The sequence below is a fragment of the Coregonus clupeaformis genome, chromosome 34 (assembly GCF_020615455.1).
Source record: "Coregonus clupeaformis isolate EN_2021a chromosome 34, ASM2061545v1, whole genome shotgun sequence".
Taxonomy (NCBI): domain Eukaryota; kingdom Metazoa; phylum Chordata; class Actinopteri; order Salmoniformes; family Salmonidae; genus Coregonus; species Coregonus clupeaformis.
In genome coordinates this window covers 16,411,731-16,437,944 of record NC_059225.1, presented here as the reverse complement: position 1 = coordinate 16,437,944, position 26,214 = coordinate 16,411,731, and the positions used below count along the sequence as shown (strand labels likewise).

At 43.0% G+C, this 26,214-nt stretch overlaps 1 protein-coding gene across 4 annotated transcripts in view; it reads right to left on the bottom strand.

The window, feature by feature from the left end:
• The window catches only part of prkag2a (protein kinase, AMP-activated, gamma 2 non-catalytic subunit a), a 203,637-nt gene that overhangs the window by 11,384 nt on the left and 166,039 nt on the right, over window positions 1-26,214 (bottom strand). For all 4 annotated transcript variants that reach the window (XM_041861842.1, XM_041861844.2, XM_041861845.1 and 1 more), the window contains 4 exons: window positions 12,751-12,832; window positions 9,405-9,463; window positions 3,061-3,106; window positions 2,869-2,923 (listed from right to left, as the gene is read on the bottom strand). In XM_041861842.1, coding sequence (XP_041717776.1) covers window positions 2,869-2,923; window positions 3,061-3,106; window positions 9,405-9,463; window positions 12,751-12,832 — 242 coding nt within the window. The remainder of the gene's footprint in view (window positions 1-2,868; window positions 2,924-3,060; window positions 3,107-9,404; window positions 9,464-12,750; window positions 12,833-26,214) is intronic.

Genomic DNA, 26,214 nt, shown 5'->3' with positions numbered 1-26,214 from the left:
CACCGGCTAGTTGAGGTAGTTGAAGTAATATGTACATGTGGGTAGAGTTAAAGTGACTATGCATAAATAATTAACAGAGTAGCAGCAGCGTAAAAAGATGGGGTGGGGGCAGTGCAAATAGTCCGGGTAGCCATGATTAGCTGTTTAGGAGTCTTATGGCTTGGGGGTAGAAGCTGTTGAGAAGTCTTTTGGACCTAGACTTGCCGTGCGGTAGCAGAGAGAACAGTCTATGACTAGGGTGGCTGGAGTCTTTGACCATTTTTAGGGCCTTCTTCTGACACCGCCTGGTATAGAGGTCCTGGATGGCAGGAAGCTTGGCCCCAGTGATGTACTGGGCCGTACGCACTACCCTCTGTAGTGCCTCACGGTCAAAGGCCAAGCAGTTGCCTTACCAGGCGGTGATGCAACCAGTCAGGATGCTCTCTATGGTGCAGCTGTATAATTTTTTGAGGATCTGAGGACCCATGCCAAATCTTTTCAGTCTCCTGAGGGGGAATAGGCTTTGTCGTGCCATCTTCACGACTGTCTTGGTGTGTTTGGACCATGATAGTTCGTTGGTGATGTGGACACCAAGGAACTTGAAGCTCTCAACCTGTTCCACTACAGCCCCGTCAATGAGAATGGGGGCGTGCTCAGTCCTCTTTTTCCTGTAGTCCACAATCATCTCCTTTGTCTTGGTCACGTTGAGGGAGAGGTTGTTATCCTGGCACCACATGGCCAGGTCTCTGACCTCCTCCCTATAGGCTGTCTCATCGTTGTCGGTGATCAGGCCTACCACTGTTGTGTCGTCTGCAAACTTGATGGTGTTGGAGTCGTGCCTGGCCATGCAGTCATGGGTGAACAGGGAGTATAGGAGGGGACTGAGCACGCACCCCTGAGGGGCCCCCGTGTTGAGGATCAGCGTGGCAGATGTGTTGTTACCTACCCTTACCGCCTAGGGGCGGCCCGTCAGGAAGTCCAGGATCCAGTTGCAGAGGGAGGTGTTTAGTCCCAGGATCCTTAGCTTAGTGATGAGCTTTGAGGGCACTATGGTGTTGAATGCTGAGCTGTAGTCAATGAATAGCATTCTCACGTAGGTGTTCCTCTTGTCCAGGTGGGAAAGGGCAGTGTGGAGTGCAATAGAGATTGCATCATCTGTGGATCTGTTGGAGCGGTATGCAAATTGGAGTGGGTCTAGGGTTTCTGGGATAATGGTGTTGATGTGAGCCATGACCAGCCTTTCAAAGCACTTCATGGCTACAGACGTCAGTGCTACGGGTCGGTAGTCATTTAGGCAGGTTCTTAGTGTCCTTGGGCACAGTGACTATGGTGGTCTGTTTGAAACATGTTGGTATTACAGACTCAGTCAGGGACATGTTGAAAATGTCAGTGAAGACACTTGCCAGTTGGTCAGCACATGCTCGGAGTACACGTCCTGGTAATCCGTCTGGCCCTGCGGCCTTGTGAATGTTGACCTGCATAAAAGTCTTACTCACATCGGCTACGGAGAGCGTGATCACATAATCATCCGGAACAGCTGGTGCTCTCATGCATGCTTCAGTGTTGCTTGCCTCGAAGCGAGCATAGAAGTGGTTTAGCTCGTCTGGAAGTCTTTTGTCACTGGGCAGCTCGCGGCTGTGCTTCCCTTTGTAGTCTGTAATAGTTTTCAAGCCCTGTCAGAGCCGGTGTAGTACGATTCAATCTTAGTCCTGTATTGACTCTTTGCCTGTTTGATGGTTCGTCGGAGGGCATAAGATGAAAACTCTCTTAGTAAATAGTGTGGTCTACAGCTTATCATAAGATACTCTACCTCAGGCGAGCAAAACCTCGAGACTTCCTTAGTATTTGATTTTGTGCACCAGCTGTTGTTTACAAATATACACAGACCGCCACCCCTTGTCTTACCGGAGTCAGCCGTTCTATCCTGCCGATGTAGCGTAAAGCCCGCTAGTTGTATGTTGTCCATGTCGTCGTTCAGCCAAGACTCGGTGAAACATAAGATATTACAGTTTTTAATGTCCCGTTGGTAGGATAACCGTAATCTTAAGTTACCAATTTATTCTCAAATGATTGAAGATTGGCTAATAGGATTGATGGGAGCAGCAGTTTACTCGCTCGCCGTCGGATCCTTTCAAGGCACCCCGACCTACGTCCACGATATCTCCGTCTCTTCCTCATGCGAATGACGGGGATTTGGGCCTTGTCGGGTGTCTGTAGGATGTCCTTCGCGGCCACGTCGTTGAAGAAAAAATCTTCATCCAATACGAGGTGAGTAATCGCTGTCCTGATATCCAGAAGCTCTTTTTGGTTATAAGAGACGATGGCAGAAACATTATGTACAAAATAAATTACAAATAACGCGGAAAAACACACATAATAGTACAATTGGTTAGAGGGCTGTAAAACAGCAGCCTTCTTCTCCGGCGCCATTATTAATCAACAATTGGCCCAGCGTCGTCCGGGTTTGGCCGGTGTAGGCTGTCATTGTAAATAAGAATTTGTTCTTAACTGACTTGCCTAGTTAAATAAAGGCAAAATAAATAAATAAATATATATATTTTACCGTGCTTATGACCATAGAATTGTATTTATATTATGTGGGGGAAAAAAGAGTGTAGGGCAAATTAGATTTAAAATTAGATTTCTCAATCAACTATGAGATGATTATGTATTGTTTGTATAAACAGACTGATTAAACCCAATGGAAGATCCTCTATGTAATAATGAGCAAAGAGCTCTGAATGGGTCACATACTGTAAGTCAATCATGAATGGATCATTACTATCCTATTCATGGATCTGCTGGTTCATTTCCCCCCATCATAACTTATTTAAACTACATAAAATAAAGACAAATAGGAAATGCAGGTGTCATGTATAACAGGATTACCTTGCATCAGGTGATATGTTCACTAACGGCTTAAACGTTTCTTGTAGGTAGAGCTCTACGTGACAGAAATAAAATTAAACACCACATCAACAAACTACAAAATACATGTATTTATTATTTGTTGAACAACTGATAAAAATTTTGGTTTTGAAATGGGAAGGTTGCTGTAAAATAGTTGGAAAGTTCCCATACCTCTCCACGTTTCAATCTTATGTTCCTCCAGCTCATATATTTGTACCTAAAATAGACAGAACATTCAACTATTAGAGATATTTAACATTCATTCCATGATTTGAACGTGGCAGATATTACATTTGCAACGTTTTATTTTGTAAAAAGATGAGTTTGATAGAATTAGTAACTTGATAAACAGAAAAATATATAAAATCACAGCAATTCCCTCTGGAGAAGAAGAAAAACACATAAGCTACATGTAAGTAAGTGCTGGCGTCATGAAAAATCAAACCAGTTCCCAAGAGGGTCTCAAATCAGGTCCACCTCAGCCCTCTCTGACGTAAAGCAAGACAGTTATGAGAACTGCTGTTAATAAATAACAACCACAGCACGAGGAGAGGACAGAGTAGCAGGTCCTCAATGATTTCATTACAGAAACAAAAAGGCATTTTCTACAGCACCCATGGCTACATTGAGCACATTAGACGATTATGAACAGCTGGGGACGTGCCATTTGCTAGGTAATGTGTGTTGAAGGACCTTTTTTCTTCTTCTGTAGAGTGGTTGCAGTGTTTCCCCTATATGCATTTAGCAATGGCGTACCGCCTGAGGCCTTTTCCAGTCTCCTGTAAACAACAGCTAAATCAATCATTAAATTACAGATCCAGGAGTGAGTGAGCGTGGTGTGTGTGTTGGACAAATTCAAGGTTTTTGGCTAGCCCACTCATCATAGTAAGGTGGGAAAATGCAGGTATCGTTCCAAAATGTCAAAGTTTTCCAGAAATCCCGGTTGAAGGACTCCAGATTTGTTGCATATTGAATCTTCCAACCGGAATTCCTGAAAAACCTGCAAATTTGGGGAAAGTTACCAGAATTTAGCAACTATATCTCTGAGTTAACTCTCTGTCTCAGCCAATTACAGAGGTACTGACTCCAGTTCTGCATGAATATACATGAATCTGATATGGAAGAATTAATGAACGCTTTCACTGCACTGGTTGTTCTCTTGACGATGGATTAACTCTAACAATAGGCATTAGGATAACAACAAACTATGTCACCGTCTCCTGGCCTAATAAATACCAATGTGTATTTGGGCCAGTGGAAATCCCAAGAGGGCTAGCCTCACTAGCTTGGCTCTCTATGATGGGCGTAACATGTAGGTGTGACTACTCAGGTAACAATGGAACACCGTAATTCACCACTGACAACACTTCCACTGAGTCAAATGAGATGATTGAGAGATTTTATTTTTCCTTTAAAAATTGTTTTTGTCAAATGTATTGTAAAATGCTATTTTGACCAGGCATATCTTGCAAAATACATTTTTACTTCTCAATGAGACCAACCTGGCAAAATAACAAATATGATAATACTGCACTCTGTCGTTATAGGGTTAAGCTGAGCTGTATTGGGGAGGACCCCTAGAAAACAGCATACATGGAATTGGCTCTCATCACAGAACAGAGCAGAGCAGACACATACACACATACAGTGAGGGAAAAAAGTATTTGATCCCCTGCTGATTTTGTACGTTTGCCCACTGACAAAGACATGATCAGTCTATAATTTTAATGGTAGGTTTATTTGAACAGTCAGAGACAGAATAAACAAAAAAAATATTCCAGAAAAACGCATGTCAAAAATTTATTTGCATTTTAATGTGGGAAATAAGTATTTGACCCCTCTGCAAAACATGACTTTGTACTTGGTGGCAAAACCCTTGTTGGCAATCACAGAGGTCAGACGTTTCTTGTAGTTGGCCGCCAGGTTTGCACACATCTCAGGAGGGATTTTGTCCCACGCCTCTTTGCTGATCTTCTCCAAGTCATTAAGGTTTCGAGGCTGACGTTTGGCAACTCGAACCTTCAGCTCCCTCCACAGATTTTCTATGGGATTAAGATCTGGAGACTGGCTAGGCCACTCCAAGACCTTAATGTGCTTCTTCTTGAGCCACTCCTTTGTTGCCTTGGCCGTGTGTTTTGGGTCATTGTCATGCTGGCATACCCATCCACCACCCATTTTCAATGCCCTGGCTGATGGACGGAGGTTCTCACCCAAGATTTGACGGTACATGGCCCCGTCCATCGTCCCTTTGATGCGGTGAAGTTGTCCTGTCCCCTTAGCAGAAAAACACCCCCAAAGCATAATGTTTCCACCTCCATGTTTGACGGTGGGGATGGTGTTCTTGGGGTCATAGGCACCATTCCTCCTCCTCCAAACACGGCGAGTTAAGCTGATGCCAAAGAGCTCGATTTTGGTCTCATCTGACCACAACACTTTCACCCAGTTTACATTTACATTTTACATTTTAGTCATTTAGCAGACGCTCTTATCCAGAGCGACTTACAGTTAGTGCATACATTATTATTATTTTTTCATACTGGCCCCCCAGTTCTCCTCTGAATCATTCAGATGTTCATTGGCAAACTTCAGACGGGCCTGTATATGTGCTTTCTTGAGCAGGGAGACCTTGCGGGCGCTGCAGGATTTCAGTCCTTCACGGCGTAGTGTGTTACCAATTGCTTTCTTGGTGACTATGGTCCCAGCTGCATTGAGATCATTGACAAGATCCTCCCGTGTAGTTCTGGGCTGATTCCTCACCGTTCTCATGATCATTGCAACTCCACGAGGTGAGATCTTGCATGGAGCCCCAGGCCGAGGGAGATTGACTGTTCTTTTGTGTTTCTTCCATTTGCGAATAATCGCACCAACTGTTGTCACCTTCTCACCAAGCTGCTTGGCGATGGTCTTGTAGCCCATTCCAGCCTTGTGTAGGTCTACAATCTTGTCCCCGACGTCCTCGGAGAGCTCTTTGGTCTTGGCCATGGTGGAGTTTGGAATCTGACTGATTGATTGCTTCTGTGGACAGGTCTTTTATACAGGAAACAAGCTGAGATTAGAAGCACTCCCTTTAAGAGTGTGCTCCTAATCTTAGCTCGTTACCTGTATAAAAGACACCTGGGAGCCAGGAATCTTTCTGATTGAGAGGGGGTCAAATACTTATTTCCCTCATTAAAATGCAAATCAATTTATAACATTTTTGACATGCGTTTTTCTGGATTGTTTTGTTGTTATTCTGTCTCTCACTGTTCAAATAAACCTACCATTAAAATTATAGACTGATCATTTCTTTGTCAGTGGGCAAACGTACAAAATCAGCAGGGGATCAAATACTTTTTTCCCTCACTGTATATACATACACACTCCAGCCTACTGTAGTCTGCTGCTGGCACATCTGCTGTGGTGAGTGTGAGTGAGTTCAGTGTGTGTGCTATACTTAGCAATAAGGCCCGAGGGGGTGTGGTTTTTGGCCAATATACCACAAACCCCCGAGGCGCCTTAATGCTATTATAAACTGGTTACCAACATAAATAAAACAGTAAACAAGTATTTTTCCATTATACCCATGGTATATTGTCTGATATAGCACGGCTTTCAGCCAATCAGCATCCAGGACCCAAACTACCCGGTTTATACTTGACTATAATCACTGTGTGTGTTTGTATGAGAGATGGAGTGTGGATAAGTCTATGTGAGATGTGTACAGAGCAAGGCAAGACTGTGTGTGTGTGTGTGTGTGTAAGCCCTGGGTCAGAACAGAGAGACAGTGCTGCAGCACCACCATCTTCTCATGACTAGAGCTGTGGCGGTCATGAAATTGTGTCAGCCGGTGATTTTCAAGCAAATATCTGCCGGTCTCACGATAATTGACCGGTAATTAACATAAACACATTTAGCGTCTCCTGGCTTCCACGCAAAGCCTACAAGCCACTGATGCAGACCTTTGGAACATCTAGATTTAATATATTACAGTCTAATAAATCCATGTAATATAGCCTACACCATCACAATAAATCCATTATTTATTTTAGACAGGTCTAAAGAAATATGATATGAAGAAAATGTTATCCATTTCAGAAGAACAGAATAGCATACTCTGAGTTGTCCTTATGTTAGGCCCTGATCTGCCATATGGCTGTGGTCTACACTAGTTCATTTAGCAGACAAGATTTGCTTAGAATTCCATGGCATTATTTTATATTATTTTATAGTATGAAGAATACAATTGAACATAGCTGAATAAAATAGAAAGGATATTTTCTCCAAACGATTTCAGTGCACACATGCGGCTACTCTGTGTTGAGCAGTTAACAAAGAAACAGGTACTCCTATGTAACTTTAGTTGTGATACAAATGTTGGGCTATATGTTTTGATTTTTAATACATTGTAATGCTGCATGATGCGACTAATGATAATTTGAAAAAAGTTGCATGAAAGGCATGAGCTCTGCTTTGTTTTTTGCGCAGGCTGTACACACTTCATCAGTCTCTCATTCACAATTTGACAAGTACTTGATAATGCCTCGAATTTCCCGGCAGCATCCCCTTTGTGTGGCCGTAACGCCCTCTAAAAGAAATGCCATGCCTTTTGCGGCCAGTGGCCATTGTACCCTTGGGCTGAATATAATAATCATAATTCCCTTCTCCCGGCTGTGTGCCAAAGCTCTCCATCACAGGCTACAAGTGAAGACGGACACATCGGGGACGCAACTGCGTGCGTCCTTATCCAATTCCGAGGTGCATGTTGAAGATATTGGAAGAACTGTCCCACATCTACTTTTCGTCAGCCAACAAGATGAGTAGGCCTAACGAACAGCAAAATCACCAGCCTATGTCAATGTACTATCCCCCATAGTACAAAAGTTGACCTATTCTATTCTGTGCGAGAAAAAAATATTCCAAACATTTTCTGGGACAGTTGTGGGATGCGATAGAGCCCAAATTAATTCAACCACTAGCATCAAAAAAGCTGTTTTAAGCAATGAGCCTGACGCAACAGATGAGAACGTTTAGCAGAAATGCGCACACGGCAGTACGCTATAAGTGTGAATGTTCCGTTCGCAGGACAACACCATTCTCAAAAGTGTCCACAAATTTGATTATGCATGTACTGCTTTTATTATAAAAGGTGCATTTTGATGGTGAAAATTATCTTCCCCAAACTTGAAACTCACGCGCTGCGTTTTTTTTTTTTTTTTTTTGTCATTTAGCAGACGCTCTTATCCAGAGCGACTTACATGAGCAATTAGGGTTAAGTGCCTTGCTCAAGGGCACATCGACAGATCTTTCACCTAGTCGGCTCGGGGATTAGAACCAGCGACCTTTCGGTTACTGGCACAACGCTCTTAACCACTAAGCTACCTGCCTAACTGGCGTATGTATGCCAGTTAGGCACTACACCCGTTATAAAGCAGATTAATTTGAAAAAGTTGCCCAAAAAAAAGCATGCGCTGTTTCTGGCCTTACTGCACACAAGCTGGGAATCATTCACAAGTGATAATATATCATTCACAAGTGATAGGCTAATATTGTCACCCATCACACTATTCTTGATTTAATCTTGTCTTTACATATACTAAATAATATATGTGTGAAATTTGTTTTGATTTAGAATGGACCATTATCATGCACCTGTCTCGAAACAGGGGCAGCAGAAAAAAATACAAGTCACCTATGCACTTAAATAGCGAATGGAGGACGCTTTTCCTGTGGTTCATTTTCATGCCAGCCAGGTAGGCTATACTCATGTTGTAAAGATAAGCAATGTGCTTAATATTAGGAAAGTTGAGAAATAAATATAGTAGGCCTAGCCTATAGAAATCTGATGGGATCCTTTTCTTTTTAATAGAGGCCATCACTCTGTTCTCACGCAATTTCATAGCCTTTACAAATGTTGCGCAACATGAGCCCATGGGCTCTAAAGTGTTTGATTCGATTTTTGATTACATTTGCATTGATGTCATAGTGATTAGAGGGACAATAGAGTGCTGAGTACCAGGCAGTTAGCAAGTTTGGTAGGCTACTAATGACCATCAGCAGCATCAGAAGCCTAATTACCGTGACTAACGGGTCACGTGCTATTTGACAGCCGCCATGACTCGTGACCGCCGTTGTGGCAGTAATACGGTCACCGTAACAGCCCTACTCATGACCTGATGATTAATGATGATGTCTCTCTCCACTCTGCCTTTAAAGCTCCATGACACAGAACATACAGTGCCTGAGATGGAGGCTGGATAAGCTCCCAGCCTCCTACTATATCGCTGCAGTTCACAGTCAGTCCACGTCGCTGGCCTTGGTGACAATAGGAAGCCGAAGCCATACAGCCAAACCATTTCAAACCAGGGTCGTGTTCTGTAGTATGGACTGAATCAGGGAGGAACAACCTGGACTTCTTCAATGAGAAAGACTAATTTTAGTTTTCCATTGCTACACATCTTTTCCCATTCTTGCCATTGCAAGCCCCAGTGAACACAACACAGGACTCATTTGGATCTGTTTGATGAGAGGTCACGTACCATGGGAGACTTGTAGTATCTGTGGAGGATGTTGATGAAGTCTGTGATGGTTAACATTCCTGGAAAAAGAGAGAGCGAGGGATGAGGGAGAGCGAGAGAGAGCAAGGGATGAGAGAGAGTGCGAGCGAGGGATGGAGGGATAGAGAGGGGGATGGAGAGAGAGGGATGAGGGAGAGAGAGAGGGATGAGGGAGAGAGAGAGGAATAGAGAGAGAGAGGGGGATGGAAGGAGCGAGAGGGATGGAGGGAAGGAGCGAGAGGGATGGAGGGAAGGAGCGAGAGGGATGGAGGGAGAGAGAGAGGAGATGGAGGGAGAGAGAGAGGGGATGGAGAGAGAGAGGGGATGGAGAGAGAGAGAGGGGATGGAGGGAGAGAGAGAGGGGATGGAGGGAGAGAGAGAGGGGATGGAGGGAGAGAGAGAGGGGATGGAGGGAGAGAGAGAGGGGATGGAGGGAGAGAGAGAGGGGATGGAGGGAGAGAGAGAGGGGATGGAGGGAGAGAGAGACGGGGATGGAGGGAGAGAGAGACGGGGATGGAGGGAGAGAGAGACGGGGATGGAGAGGGAGAGAGAGGTGGAGGGAGAGGGGGGGTGGAGGGAGAGAGAGGGGGGGTGAGGGAGAGAGAGAGAGAGGGGGGATGAGGGAAAGAGGAAAAGGAAGAAAGCCTTGTTCAGTGATCGTTCACATCACAGGTGTTGGATTTGTCCTAGCACATACACTCACTAGTACGGACAGAGGGAGACAGAGGAAAGTATTACAAAGAAGAAGAGAGGAGCAGCGGAGAGGGAGGTAGAACAGAAGAGACACTTGGGAGAAATGAGTGACCAAGGAGAAAAAGAGATGGACCTATTTCTGTGACACTATTTCACACACACACTCCTCATTGACATCAGTATCTCCTAGGGATGAGACGGAACAGTGGAGCGGAACAGAGGGCTTGATTCTTAGTAAAGCCCATTTGTGCGTCTCGCGCTCTCAGACAAGTGGGCTTGATTCTTGATGCGTGGGAGTTTGCAGCGTCAGGTTCTACACTCACATCCTAGTGATGCAGCTGGGACAGCTACACAAGACTGGTGTCACCTAACCATAGCTATATTGTTCAACGTATCCTTGATTTAATTGTTGAAAAACATACAATGCATTCAGAAAGTATTCAGGCCCATTGACTTTTCCCACTTTGTTACGTTACAGCCTTATTCTAAAATCGATTAAATCGTTTTTTATCCCCCTCAATCTACACACAATACCCCATAATGACAAAGCAAAAACAGGTTTTTAGAAATGTTTGCAAATTAATACAATAAAAAAACGGAAATATTAAATGTACATAAGTATTCAGTACCTTGTTGAAGCACCTTTGGCAGCATTACAGCCTCAAGTCTTCTTGGGTATGACGCTACAAGCTTGGCACACCTGTATTTGGGGAGTTTCTCCCATTCTTCTCTGCAGATCCTCTCAAGCTCTGTCAGGTTGGATGGGGAGGTCGCTGCAAAGCTATTTTCTGATCTCTCCAGAGATGTTCGATCGGGTTCAAGTCCGGGCTCTGGCTGGGCCAATCAAGGACATTCAGAGACTTGTCCCGAAGCCACTCCTGCGTTGTCTTGGCTGTGTGCTTAGGGTTGTTGTCCTGTTGGAAGGTGAACCTTTGCCCCAGTCGGAGGTCCTGAGCGCTCTGGAGCAGGTTTTCATCTCCCTCTGTACTTTGCTCCGTTCATCTTTCCCTTGATCCTGACTAGTCTCATTTTACATTTAGCAGACACTCTTATCCAGAGCGACTTACAGTTTAGTGAGTGCATACATTATTTGTATTTCTTTATTTATTTTTCATACTGGCCCCCCGTGGGAATCGAACCCACAACCCTGGCGTTGCAAACGCCATGCTCTACCAACTAAGCTACATCCCTGCCGGCCATTCCCTCTCCTACCCTGGACGACGCTGGGCCAATTGTGCGCCGCCCCATGGGTCTCCCGGTTGCGGCCGGCTATGACAGAGCCTGGATTCGAACCAGGATCTCTAGTGCCTTAGACCACTGCGCCACTCGGGAGATAGTCTCCCAGTCCCTGCCGCTGAAAAACATCCCCACAGCATGATGCTGCCACCACCATGCTTCACCATAAGGATGGTGCCAGGTTTCCTCCAGATGTGACGCTTGGCATTCAGGCCAAAGAGTTCAATTTTGGTTTTATAAGATCAGAGAATCTTGTTTATCATGGTCTGCATCCTTTAGGTGCCTTTTGGCAAACTACAAGTGGGCTGTCATGTGCCTTTTACTAAGGGGTGGTTAACGTCTGGCCCCTCTACCATAAAGGCCTGATTGGTGGAGTGCTGCAGAGATGGTTGTCCTTCTGGAAGGTTCTCCCAACTCCACAGAGGAACTCTGAAGCTCTGTCAGAGTGACCATCGGGTTCTTGGTCACCTCCCTGACCAAGGCCCTTCTCCCCCGATTGCTCAATTCGGCTGGGCGGCCAGCTCTAGGAAGAGTCTTGGTGGTTCCAAACGTCTTCCATTTAAGAATGATGGAGGCCACTGTGTTCTTCTGGACCTTCAATGCTGCAGACATTTTTGGTACCCTTCCCCAGATCTGTGCCTCGACACAATCCTGTCTCGGAGCTCTACGGACAATTCCTTCGAACTCATGACTTGGTTTTTGCTCTGACATGCACTGTCAACTGTGGGACCTTAAATAGACAGATGTGTGCATTTCCAAATCATGTCCAATCAATTGAATTTACCACAGGTTGACTCCAATCAAGTTGTAGAAACATCAAGGATGATCAATGGAAACAGGATGCACCGGAGTTCAATTTCGAGTCTCATAGCAAAAGGGTCTGAATACTTATCTAAATAAAGTTTGTTTTTTATTTATTATAAATTCGCAAAAATTTATAAAAACCTGTATTCGCTTTGTCATTATGGGATATTGTGTGTAGATTGATGAGGGGGAAATGATTTAATCCATTTAGAATAAGGCTGTACCGTAATGTGAAAAAAGTGAAGGGCTCTGAATACTTTCCGAATGCACTGTGTATAGAGCAATACAGTAAAAATACACTATTGTGTCTGTATTCCTGTTCTCAGAGCTGGCGAGAGAGGCGAGAACAGTATTTATATCTGTCTCCATTATGCTGGCCCAGATACGAGGAGAGTCGAGGAGCCCTCCGGTTTCAAGGGGAAGTGAGGGAACGAGAGGATGAGGAGTCAAAATGGAGGGAAGAGCCGACAGAAAGGATGGAGAGAAAGGAAGCAATGCATTGATTAAAGAAGGTTAAGGATGTGGAGGAGTGGATGGATGGAGAGAGAAGAATGTTAGAGCAGAGAGATGGAAAGAAAATAAATGTTCCACTTACCGACAAAGCTCTGCTTCTTTGTCTCCCATAGTGGGGCTGCCCGCACCCCGTTGGCAACCAAGGCGAAGAAAGCCTTCTTTACCTACAGGCGAGAAGTACACAAACAATGTATTTACAAGACTTTCTAAACAGGTATTTTATAATGTGGGTGGAATAGAGCAGCGTTTTTCACCTTTGGTCTCTTGCGGTGACCGTATTACCGCCAAACCAGTAGTCATGAGTCATGGTCACAGTAATCTCCTCTTATGGACTCTGGACATGCTTGGTTGTACCCAACTCGCTAACGACCATCAGGTCGCTAATGGCCTGGTACTCAGGGATCTATTGTCCCTCTAACGTCAATATAAATGCCATCGAAAATCACAAACACTTATCAAAGTAGTATCTTGCTTTTAAAATTCACCTTCATGTGATTGATCAATTTGAAGAAAGAAATTCAACAACAGGTTGAAACAGTGGAAAGCATGGTCATTGTGGATATTGTTTCAAAGCCTAACATCGAAATGGACAGCGCTTTCTAAGGTGATTATTAATTCTAAACACCCATACACATTCGAGCTTATGCATACAATATATGAGCCCAAGCCCGAAAAATTACCGTGAATTAAAATAATGATTGTGCTGTTATACATTGCCTACCGCATATTACGCACTGCAAAAAATAAAAAAAATTAACCAACTGATTTACGATGTCTTTGGTACATAATTGGTCTAGCCTCTACTCCAGAATTAAACAAATTCTAGTAAATCGCCTTTGAGTGTGGACTGTACTATTATGTATGGATGTACTACGCTCCAAACTTTCTATCCATGAGTCTGGAAGATGACATATAGGCCAAAGTGATGCTGTTGCTTCATTGATTGTGCAGGGTGGCTTACAGTTAGCCTACAATTATAGTGAATTTGTATTTGAATAGCCTAGTATTAGGGCATTTTTTATATTTTCATAATTAATAGGCTGACATCTCCTCCCCTCTCCCCTTCATTCCTTTCTCAAATGCACAGAGAGAGGGGCTGTCAACAGTTTAAATATGTTTAATTGTGAAAACATGTTACTATCAATGTTCCCGAACACATTTCACTTGGTTTTAAAGCACTGGGTAGCTGCAGGAACAGTGTTGGCGAGCCCAGGCATACAACGTTTGGGCGGAATATCACCCATCACGCAGTGAGAGGGTGCATGTTCTTCAAACAGTAATTTATGCATGGAGTTAAATAACCGGAGTTGCATGATTGAGAAACTAAACTTTGGGAAAGCGGCCTCCATTGGCTATTCATTTGAGTGCATATGGATGACATGTCTTTTTTCCCTTGCCCCTGTTCCTGCCCATTTGATAAATGGGCCATTCTAAATTGAAAGTAACAGATGCATACAGTGGGGAAAAAAAGTATTTAGTCAGCCAGCAATTGTGCAAGTTCTCCCACTTAAAAAGATGAGAGAGGCCTGTAATTTTCATCATAGGTACACGTCAACTATGACAGACAAAATGAGAAAAGAAAATCCAGAAAATCACATTGTAGGATTTTTAATGAATTTATTTGCAAATTATGGTGGAAAATAAGTATTTGGTCACCTACAAACAAGCAAGATTTCTGGCTCTCACAGACCTGTAACTTCTTCTTTAAGAGGCTCCTCTGTCCTCCACTCGTTACCTGTATTAATGGCACCTGTTTGAACTTGTTATCAGTATAAAAGACACCTGTCCACAACCTCAAACAGTCACACTCCAAACTCCACTATGGCCAAGACCAAAGAGCTGTCAAAGGTCACCAGAAACAAAATTGTAGACCTGCACCAGGCTGGGAAGACTGAATCTGCAATAGGTAAGCAGCTTGGTTTGAAGAAATCAACTGTGGGAGCAATTATTAGGAAATGGAAGACAAACAAGACCACTGATAATCTCCCTCGATCTGGGCCTCCACACAAGATCAAACCCTGTGGGGTCAAAATGATCACAAGAACGGTGAGCAAAAATCCCAGAACCACACAGGGGGACCTAGTGAATGACCTGCAGAGAGCTGGGACCAAAGTAACAAAGCCTACCATCAGTAACACACTACGCCGCCATGGACTCAAATCCTGCAGTGCCAGACGTGTCCCCCTGCTTAAGCCAGTACATGTCCAGGCCCGTCTGAAGTTTGCTAGAGTGCATCCAGAAGAGGATTGGGAGAATGTCATATGGTCAGATGAAACCAAAATATAACTTTTTGGTAAAAACTCAACTCGTCGTGTTTGGAGGACAAAGAATGCTGAGTTGCATCCAAAGAACACCATACCTACTGTGAAGCATGGGGGTGGAAACATCATGCTTTGGGGCTGTTTTTCAGCAAAGGTACCAGGACAACTGATCCGTGTAAAGGAAAGAATGAATGGGGCCATGTATCATGAGATTTTGAGTGAAAACCTCCTTCCATCAGCAAGGGCATTGAAGATGAAACGTGGCTGGGTCTTTCAGCATGACAATGATCCCAAACACACCGCCCGGGCAACGAAGGAGTGGCTTCGTAAGAATCATTTCAAGGTCCTAGAGTGGCCTAGCCAGTCTCCAGATCTGAACCCCATAGAAAATCTTTGGAGGGAGTTGAAAGTCTGTGTTGCCCAGCGACAGCCCCAAAACATCACTGCTCTAGAGGAGATCTGCATGGAGGAATGGGCCAAAATACCAGCAACAGTGTGTGAAAACCTTGTGAAGACTTACAGAAAACGTTTGACCTGTGTCATTGCCAACAAAGGGTATATAACAAAGTATTGAGAAACTTTTGTTATTGACCAAATACTTATTTTCCACCATAATTTGCAAATAAATTCATTAAAAATCCTACAATGTGATTTTCTGGATTTTTTTTCCTCATTTTGTCTGTCATAGTTGACGTGTACCTATGATGAAAATTACAGGACTCTCTCATCTTTTTAAGTGGGAGAACTTGCACAATTGGTGGCTGACTAAATACTTTTTTTCCCCACTGTATCTGTATTCCCATTCATGCGAAATCCATAGATTAGGTCCTAATTAATTTATTTCAATTGACTGATTTCCTTATATGAATTGTAACTCAGTAAAATCTTAGAAATTGTTGCATGTTGCATTTATATTTTTGTTCAGTGTAAGTGGAATAATACTCACTGTGTGCAATAAATGTTTATTTAACATGATTTTTGAATGACTACCTCATCTCTGTACCCCACACATACAATTATCTGTAAGGTCCCTTAGTCGAGCAGTGAATTTCAAACAGATTCAATCAAAGACCAGGGTTTTTTCCAATGCCTCGCAAAAAAGGCCACCCATTGGTAGACAGGTAAAAAAAAAAAAAAAAAAGCAGACATTGAATATCTTTCAGCATGGTGAAGTTATTAAATACATTTTGGATGGTGTATCAATTTACCCAGCCACTACAAAGATAAAGCATCCATCCTAACTCAGTTGCCGGAGAGGAAGGAAACCAGTCAGGGATTTCACCATGAGGCCAATGGTGACTTAAACAGTTAGGGTATTAAGCCTAACATACCAATTAAGCCCTTTATCTAATGTTTCAACCAGTTCATGTGGTTGTTGAATCCATACCAGTTTTCTAAGCCAATCAGATTTTGTATTATTCAGTTATTGACAGTTGTGTAAGTTCCTACTAGTGGCCAATGGCAAAGCTGCAAAAACTTGTGTGGAGGCGACTCAGATATTTTTAGTACCTTCTCAGATAAGTAATCATACTTCACGTAAAATTAAGATAGTCATGAATGGATATGTGCACATGATAAAATACTACATTGGTATTAATTACAATTTCTTGCCAATTGAAAATATGGGTTTTTCATGCTAGCAGTCGTACCACATGACAGCCAGTACAGTAGCAACACAACTTGCTGAACCACAACAATAATAGATATCAAGCATTAACTTTTTTTATTGCATTTTGTCTTATTTTACTGTTAAATGAACCTTGTATTGTTATACAGATGCCTTTTTTTGAAAATTTGAGACATTTATCTCAGGTAGGCTTAAAGGTTACAGTAGCACAAAAAGCCCCTCTATACACATTCGTAAAGAATTCAGACCCCTTGACATTTTCTACATTTTGTTTATGTTACAGCCTTATTCTATAATGGATGAAATAAAACAATATCCTCAGCAATCTACACACAATACCACATAATGACAAATCGAAAACAGATTTCTAGAAATGTTGTGCATATTTATTAAAAACAAAAAACAGAAATACCTTATTTATATAAGTACCCAAACCCTTTGCAATGACTCAAAATGATTGATCATCCTTGAGATGTTTCTACAACTTGGAGTGCACCTGTGGTAAATTCAATTGATTGGACATGATTTGGAAAGGCACACACCTAAAAACACCCTAAGACTTTCAGACCAGGAGAAACAAGATTATCTTGTCTGATGAAACCAAGATTGAACTATTTGGCCTGAATGCCAAGTGTCACGTCTGGAGGAAACCTGGCACAATCCCTACGGTGAAGCATGGTGGTGGCAGCATCATGCTGTGGGGATGTTTTTCAGCGGCAGGGACTGGGAGACTAGTCAGGATCGAGGCAAAGATGAACGGAGCAAAGTACAGAGAGATCCTTGATGAAAACCTGCTCCAGAGCGCTCAGGACCTCAGACTGTGGCAAAGGTTCACCTTCCAACAGGACAACGACCCTAAGCACAAAGCCAAGACAATGCAGGAGTGGCTTCCGATCAAACATCTCTGGAGAGACCTGAAAATAGCTGTGTAGCAACGCTCCCCATCCAACCTGACAGAGCTTGTGAGGATCTGTAGAGAAGAATGGGAGAAACTCCCCAAATACAGGTGTGCCAAGCTTGTAACGTCATACCCAAGAAGACTCAAGGCTGTATTCTCTGCCAAAAGGTGCTTCAACAAAGTACTGAGTAAAGGGTCTGAATAATTATGTAAATATAAAAACCAGTTTTTGCTTTGTCATTATGGGGTATTGTGTGGAGATTGATGAGGGGGGAAAAAACGATGTAACACACTTTTGAAAAAGGCTGTAACCTAACAAAATGTGGAAAAACTCAAGGGGTCTGAATACTTTCCGAAGGCACTGTAAATGGTAATAAATAAATATTGTTCAATATACCCCAGACCATTGGTTTCCAAATATTTTGAGAGTAAAATTCTATCTTTTTACTATAATTAATTGTTGTTCCAATTAAGCCCAGTATGGTCCTATTAAGCCCGGTTTGCATGAAACACATAGGGATTGTGTTGATATCCCGAATATTAAATGAATCTGAGCATAAATATGTTTTTTCTTAAGATTTAAGTGGATTAAAATACTCAAACTAGGGTTATGTATATTATGCATGTGGTCCTGTGTGGCTCAGTCAGTAGAGCATGGTGCTAGTAACATCAAGGGTTGTGGGTTCGATTCCCGCTGGGGCCACCCAATGTATGCATTCATGACTAAATCGCTTTGGATAAAAGTTTCTGCTAAATGACATATATACATATATACACACACACACACACACACACACACACACACAGTGAGGGAAAAAAGTATTTGATCCCCTGCTGATTTTGTACATTTGCCCACTGACAAATAAATTATCAGTCTATAATTTTAATGGTAGGTTTATTTGAACAGTGAGAGACAGAATAACAACAACAAAAATCCAGAAAAATGAATGTCAAAAATGTTATAAATGTATTTGCATTTTAAATGAGGGAAATAAGTATTTGACCCCCTCTCAATCAGAAAGATTTCTGGCTCCCAGGTGTCTTTTATACAGGTAACGAGCTGAGATTAGGAGCACACTCTTAAAGGGAGTGCTCCTAATCTCAGCTTGTTACCTGTATAAAAGACACCTGTCCACAGTAGCAATCAATCAGATTCCAAACGCTCCACCATGGCCAAGACCAAAGAGCTCTCCAAGGACAAGATTGTAGACCTACACAAGGCTGGAATGGGCTACAAGACCATCGCCAAGCAGCTTGGTGAGAAGGTGACAACAGTTGATGCGATTATTCGGAAATGGAAGAAACACAAAAGAACTGTCAATCTCCCTCGGTCTGGGGCTCCATGCAAGATCTCACCTCGTGGAGTTGCAATGATCATGAGAACGGTGAGGAATCAGCCCAGAACTACACAGGAGGATATTGTCAATGATCTCAAGGCAGCTGGGACCATAGTCACCAAGAAAACAATTGGTAACACACTATGCCGTGAAGGACTGAAATCCTGCAGCGCCCGCAAGGTCCCCCTGCTCAAGAAAGCACATATACAGGGCCGCCTGAAATTTGCCAATGAACATCTGAATGATTCAGAGGAGAACTGGGTGAAAGTGTTGTGGTCAGATGAGACCAAAATGGAGCTCTTTGGCATCAACTCAACTCGCCGTGTTTGGAGGAGGAGGAATGCTGCCCATGACCCCAAGAATACCATCCCCACCGTCAAACATGGAGGTGGAAACATTATGCTTTGGGGGTGTTTTCTGCTAAGGGGACAGGACAACTTCACCGCATCAAAGGGACGATGGATGGGGCCATGTACCGTCAAATCTTGGGTGAGAACCTCCTTCCCTCAGCCAGGGCATTGAAAATGGGTCGTGGATGGGTATTCCAGCATGACAATGACCCAAAACACATGGCCAAGGCAACAAAGGAGTGGCTCAAGAAGAAGCACATTAAGGTCCTGGAGTGGCCTAGCCAGTCTCCAGACCTTAATCCCATAGAAAATCTGTGGAGGGAGCTGAAGGTTCGAGTTGCCAAACGTCAGCCTCAAAACCTTAATGACTTGGAGAAGATCTGCAAAGAGGAGTGGAACAAAATCCCTCCTGAGATGTGTGCAAACCTGGTGGCCAACTACAAGAAACGTCTGACCTCTGTGATTGCCAACAAGGGCTTTGCCACCAAGTCATGTTTTGCAGAGGGGTCAAATACTTATTTCCCTCATTAAAATGCAAATCAATTTATAACATTTTTGACATGCATTTTTCTGGATTTATTTGTTGTTATTCTGTCTCTCACTGTTCAAATAAACATACCATTAAAATTATAGACTGATCATGTCTTTGTCAGTGGGCAAACATACAAAAATCAGCAGGGGATCAAATACTTTTTTCCCTCACTGTACCTGCCAAAAATGCTAACCTCCCGTTATTGTAATGGTGAGTGGTTAGCATGTCTTGGGGGTATGATATTTGTGTATCTGTAACTCTGTGTCCAGGCAGCGCACAGCTTTCGGGCAGGCTAAACAACTGCTACGGGACCATCCAGGTGTCAAGCACTGACTGCGATTCCCGGCCCGCCTGTGGCTTTCTCATGATGGAAAAGACTACACCTTTGACTCTCCGGAGGCAGCTATGGCTCACATTCAATGCCACATCAAGAAGTCTTGAACTTATTAATAGATCCGCAACTGTGGCTTGCTAACTTTGGATAGTAAGTAAGTAACCTACCTGTGGTATAACTGTGTATAGTTCGGAAGTAGGCAAACCAACTCAGGCTTATTTGATGTGATTGAATGGTTTGATCATCAGCCTTATAAGCTTCAGTCACTTTTATTTTGTTTTATTAAGGGTTTACGTAATTCCTTTGTTTACATACTGTCTCATTGACCTATTGACTTTGTTTACATAGTCTCGTTGACCTAAAAATATTTTGTGTTATTTGCTTACCGTGTCCGTTTGTCTCGACCCAGTAAACAGTAAAATGTGCCGAGGGCTTCACATTTTTTTATATATTATAATTTTTTGCTTCATTCACTATGTGACTATGGGTTTGGTTAACACCGCCACTCATAGCCATACTGTGCAAAGAAAACATGTTCTATTCAGGCTTGTATCTCATTTGGGGAGGTATTCACAGGGGTGGGGGGAGGGGGAGATTGAACTGTTTAGTTCTAATGTTGTTATTCTGTCGTCTTTTCAGTTTCTTTTCCCATACTTTTCTCAAGTATCTTTCGCCCTACATTATTACTCTGAGACAAGTTATCCTGGGGTTTTTGGGTATGCATTGCTTTTTCACTCTTTGCTCTAATGACAGGGGTGTCCAAAATAATACCATCAAGTACAGTCGTGGTCAAAAGTTTGAGAATGACAAGTATTGGTCTTCACAAAGTTTGCTGCTTCAGTGTATGTATATATGTATACAGTGGGGGAAAAAAGTATTTAGTCAGCCACCAATTGTGCAAGTTCTCCCACTTAAAAAGATGAGAGAGGCCTGTAATTTTCATCATAGGTACACGTCAACTATGACAGACAAATTGAGAAAAAAAATCCAGAAAATCACATTGTAGGATTTTTTATGAATTTATTTGCAAATTATGGTGGAAAATAAGTATTTGGTCAATAACAAAAGTTTCTCAATACTTTGTTATACAGTGGGGCAAAAAAGTATTTAGTCAGCCACCAATTGTGCAAGTTCTCCCACTTAAAAAGATGAGAGAGGCCTGTAATTTTCATCATAGGTACACGTCAACTATGACAGACAAATTGAGGAAAAAAAATCCAGAAAATCCCATTGTAGGATTTTTAATGAATTTATTTGCAAATTATGGTGGAAAATAAGTATTTGGTCACCTACAAACAAGCAAGATTTCTGGCTCTCACAGACCTGTAACTTCTTCTTTCAGAGGCTCCTCTGTCCTCCACTGTTACCTGTATTAATGGCACCTGTTTGAACTTGTTATCAGTATAAAATACACCTGTCCACAACCTCAAACAGTCACACTCCAAACTTCACAATGGCCAAGACCAAAGAGCTGTCAAAGGACACCAAAAACAAAATTGTAGACCTGCACCAGGCTGGGAAGACTGAATCTGCAATAGGTAAGCAGCTTGGTTTGAAGAAATCAACTGTGGGAGCAATTATTAGGAAATGGAAGACATACAAGACCACTGATAATCTCCCCTCGATCTGGGGCTCCACGCAAGATCTCACCCCGTGGGGTCAAAATGATCACAAGAACGGTGAGCAAAAATCCCAGAACCACACGGGGGGACCTAGTGAATGACCTGCGGAGAGCTGGGACCAAAGTAACAAAGCCAACCATCAGTAACACACTACGCCGCCAGGGACTCAAATCCTGCAGTGCGAGACGTGTCCCCCTGCTTAAGCCAGTACATGTCCAGGCCCGTCTGAAGTGCATTTGGATGATCCAGAAGAGGATTGGGAGAATGTCATATGGTCAGATGAAACCAAAATATAACTTTTTGGTAAAAACTCAACTCGTCATGTTTGGAGGACAAAGAATGCTGAGTTGCATCCAAAGAACACCATACCTACTGTGAAGCATGGGGTTGGAAACATCATGCTTTGGGGCTGTTTTTCTGCAAAGGGACCAGGACGACTGATCCGTGTAAAGGAAAGAATGAATGGGGCCATGTATCGTGAGATTTTGAGTGAAACCCTCCTTCCATCAGCAAGGGCATTGAAGATGAAACGTGGCTGGGTCTTTCAGCATGACAATGATCCCAAACACACCGCCCGGCAACGAAGGAGTGGCTTCGTAAGAAGCATTTCAAGGTCCTGGAGTGGCCTAGCCAGTCTCCAGATCTCAACCCCATAGAAAATCTTTGGAGGGAGTTGAAAGTCTGTGTTGCCCAGCGACAGCCCCAAAACATCACTGCTCTAGAGGAGATCTGCATGGAGGAATGGGCCAAAATACCAGCAACAGTGTGTGAAAACCTTGTGAAGACTTACAGAAAACGTTTGACCTGTGTCATTGCCAACAAAGGGTATATAACAAAGTATTGAGAAACTTTTGTTATTGACCAAATACTTATTTTCCACCATAATATGCCAATAAATTCATTAAAAATCCTACAACGTGATTTTCTGGAATTTTTTTTCTCATTTTGTCTGTCATAGTTGACGTGTACCTATGATGAAAATTACAGGCCTCTCTCATCTTTTTAAGTGGGAGAACTTGCACAATTGGTGGCTGACTAAATACTTTTTTTCCCCACTGTATACCCTTTGTTGGCAATGACACAGGTCAAACGTTTTCTGTAAGTCTTCACAAGGTTTTCACACACTGTTGCAGGTATTTTGGCCCATTCCTCCATGCAGATCTCCTCTAGAGCAGTGATGTTTTGGGGCTGTCGCTGGGCAACACGGACTTTCGACTCCCTCCAAAGATTTTCTATGGGGTTGAGATCTGGAGACTGGCTAGGCCACTCCAGGACCTTGAAATGCTTCTTACGAAGCCACTCCTTCGTTGCCCAGGCAGTGTGTTTGGGATCATTGTCATGCTGAAAGACCCAGCCACGTTTCATCTTCAATGCCCTTGCTGATAGGAGGTTTTCACTCAAAATCTCACGATACATGGCCCCATTCATTCTTTCCTTTACACGGATCAGTCGTCCTGGTCCCTTTGCAGAAAAACAGCCCCAAAACATGATGTTTCCACCCCCATGCTTCACAGTAGGTATGGTGTTCTTTGGATGCAACTCAGCATTCTTGTCCTCCAAACACGACGAGTTGAGTTTTTACCAAAAAGTTATATTTTGGTTTCATCTGACCATATGACATTCTCCCAATCCTCTTCTGGATCATCCAAATGCACTCTAGCAAACTTCAGACGGGCCTGGACATGTACTGGCTTAAGCAGGGGGACACGTCTTGCACTGCAGGATTTGAGTCCCTGGCGGCGTGGTGTGTTACTGATGGTAGGCTTTGTTACTTTGGTCCCAGCTCTCTGCAGGTCATTCACTAGGTCCCCCCATGTGGTTCTGGGATTATTGCTCACCGTTCTTGTGATCATTTTGACCCCACAGGGTGAGATCTTGCGTGGAGCCCCAGATCGAAGGAGATTATCAGTGGTCTTTTATGTCTTCAATTTCCTAATAATTCCTCCCACAGTTGATTTCTTCAAACAAGCTGCACTATTGCAGATTCAGTCTTCCCAGCCTGGTGCAGGTCTACAATTTTGTTTCTGGTGTCCTTTGACAGCTCTTTGGTCTTGGCCATAGTGGAGTTTGGAGTGTGACTGTTTGAGGTTGTGGACAGGTGTCTTTTATACTGATAACAAGTTCAAACAGGTGCCATTAATACAGGTAACGAGTGGAGGACAGAGGAGCCTCTTAAAGAAGAAGTTACAGGTCTGTGAGAGCCAGAAATCTTGCTTGTTTGTAAGTGACCAAATACTTATTTTATACCAAAATTTGCAAATAAATTCACGAAAAATCCTACAATTTGATTTTCTGGAGAAAAAAATTCTCAATTTGTCTGTCACAGTTGGCGTGTACCTATGATGAAAATTACAGGCCTCTCTCATCTTTTTAAGTGGGAGAACTTGCACAATTGGTGGCTGACTAAATACTTTCTTTCCCCACTGTGTGTGTGTGTGTGTGTGTACATATATATACAGTGGGGAAAAAAAGTATTTAGTCAGCCACCAATTGTGCAAGTTCTCCCACTTAAAAAGATGAGCGAGGCCTGTAATTTTCATCATAGGTACACGTCAACTATGACAGACAAATTGAGAAAAAAAAATCCAGAAAATCCCATTGTAGGATTTTTAATGAATTTATTTGCAAATTATGGTGGAAAATAAGTATTTGGTCACCTACAAACAAGCAAGATTTCTGGCTCTCACAGACCTGTAACTTCCTCTTTAAGAGGCTCCTCTGTCCTCCACTCGTTACCTGTATTAATGGCACCTGTTTGAACTTGTTATCAGTATAAAAGACACCTGTCCACAACCTCAAACAGTCACACTCCAAACTTCACAATGGCCAAGACCAAAGAGCTGTCAAAGGACACCAAAAACAAAATTGTAGACCTGCACCAGGCTGGAAAGACTGAATCTGCAATAGGTAAGCAGCTTGGTTTGAAGAAATCAACTGTGGGAGCAATTATTAGGAAATGGAAGACATACAAGACCACTGATAATCTCCCTCGATCTGGGGCTCCACGCAAGATCTCACCCCGTGGGGTCAAAATGATCACAAGAACGGTGAGCAAAAATCCCAGAACCACACGGGGGGACCTAGTGAATGACCTGCAGAGAGCTGGGACCAAAGTAACAAAGCCAACCATCAGTAACACACTACGCTGCCAGGGACTCAAATCCTGCAGTGCGAGACGTGTCCCCCTGCTTAAGCCAGTACATGTCCAGGCCCGTCTGAAGTGCATTTGGATGATCCAGAAGAGGATTGGGAGAATGTCATATGGTCAGATGAAACCAAAATATAACTTTTTGGTAAAAACTCAACTCGTCATGTTTGGAGGACAAAGAATGCTGAGTTGCATCCAAAGAACACCATACCTACTGTGAAGCATGGGGTTGGAAACATCATGCTTTGGGGCTGTTTTTCTGCAAAGGGACCAGGACGACTGATCCGTGTAAAGGAAAGAATGAATGGGGCCATGTATCGTGAGATTTTGAGTGAAACCCTCCTTCCATCAGCAAGGGCATTGAAGATGAAACGTGGCTGGGTCTTTCAGCATGACAATGATCCCAAACACACCGCCCGGCAACGAAGGATTGGCTTCGTAAGAAGCATTTCAAGGTCCTGGAGTGGCCTAGCCAGTCTCCAGATCTCAACCCCATAGAAAATCTTTGGAGGGAGTTGAAAGTCTGTGTTGCCCAGCGACAGCCCCAAAACATCACTGCTCTAGAGGAGATCTGCATGGAGGAATGGGCCAAAATACCAGCAACAGTGTGTGAAAACCTTGTGAAGACTTACAGAAAACGTTTGACCTGTGTCATTGCCAACAAAGGGTATATAACAAAGTATTGAGAAACTTTTGTTATTGGCCAAATACTTATTTTCCACCATCATATGCCAATAAATTCATTAAAAATCCTACAATGTGACTTTCTGGATTTTTTTTCCTCATTTTGTCTGTCATAGTTGACGTGTACCTATGATGAAAATTACAGGCCTCTCTCATCTTTTTAAGTGGGAGAACTTGCACAATTGGTGGCTGACTAAATACTTTTTTTCCCCACTGTATATATATATATGTCAGATGTTACTATGGTATACTGAATAATTATAATTACAAGCATTCCATAAGTGTCAAAGGCTTTTATTGACAATTACATTAAGTTTATGCAAATAGTCAATATTTGCAGTGTTGACCCTTCTTTTTCAAGACCTCTGCAATCCGCCATGGCATGCTGTCAATTAACTTCTGGGTCACATCCTGACTGATGGCAGCCCATTCTTGCATAATCAATGCTTGGAGTTTGTCAGAATTTGTGGGTTTTTGTTTGTCCACCCGCCTCTTGAGGATTGACCACAAGTTCTCAATGGGGAGTTTCCTGGCCATGGACCCAAAATGTCAATGTTTTGTTCCCCGAGCCACTTAGTTATCACTTTTACCTCATGGCAAGGTGCTCCATCATGCTGGAAAAGGCATTGTTCGTCACCAAACTGTTCTTGGATGGTTGGGAGAAATTGCTCTCGGAGGATGTGTTGGTACCATTCTTTATCCATGGCTGTGTTCTTAGGCAAAATTGTGAGTGAGCCCACTCCCTTGGCTGAG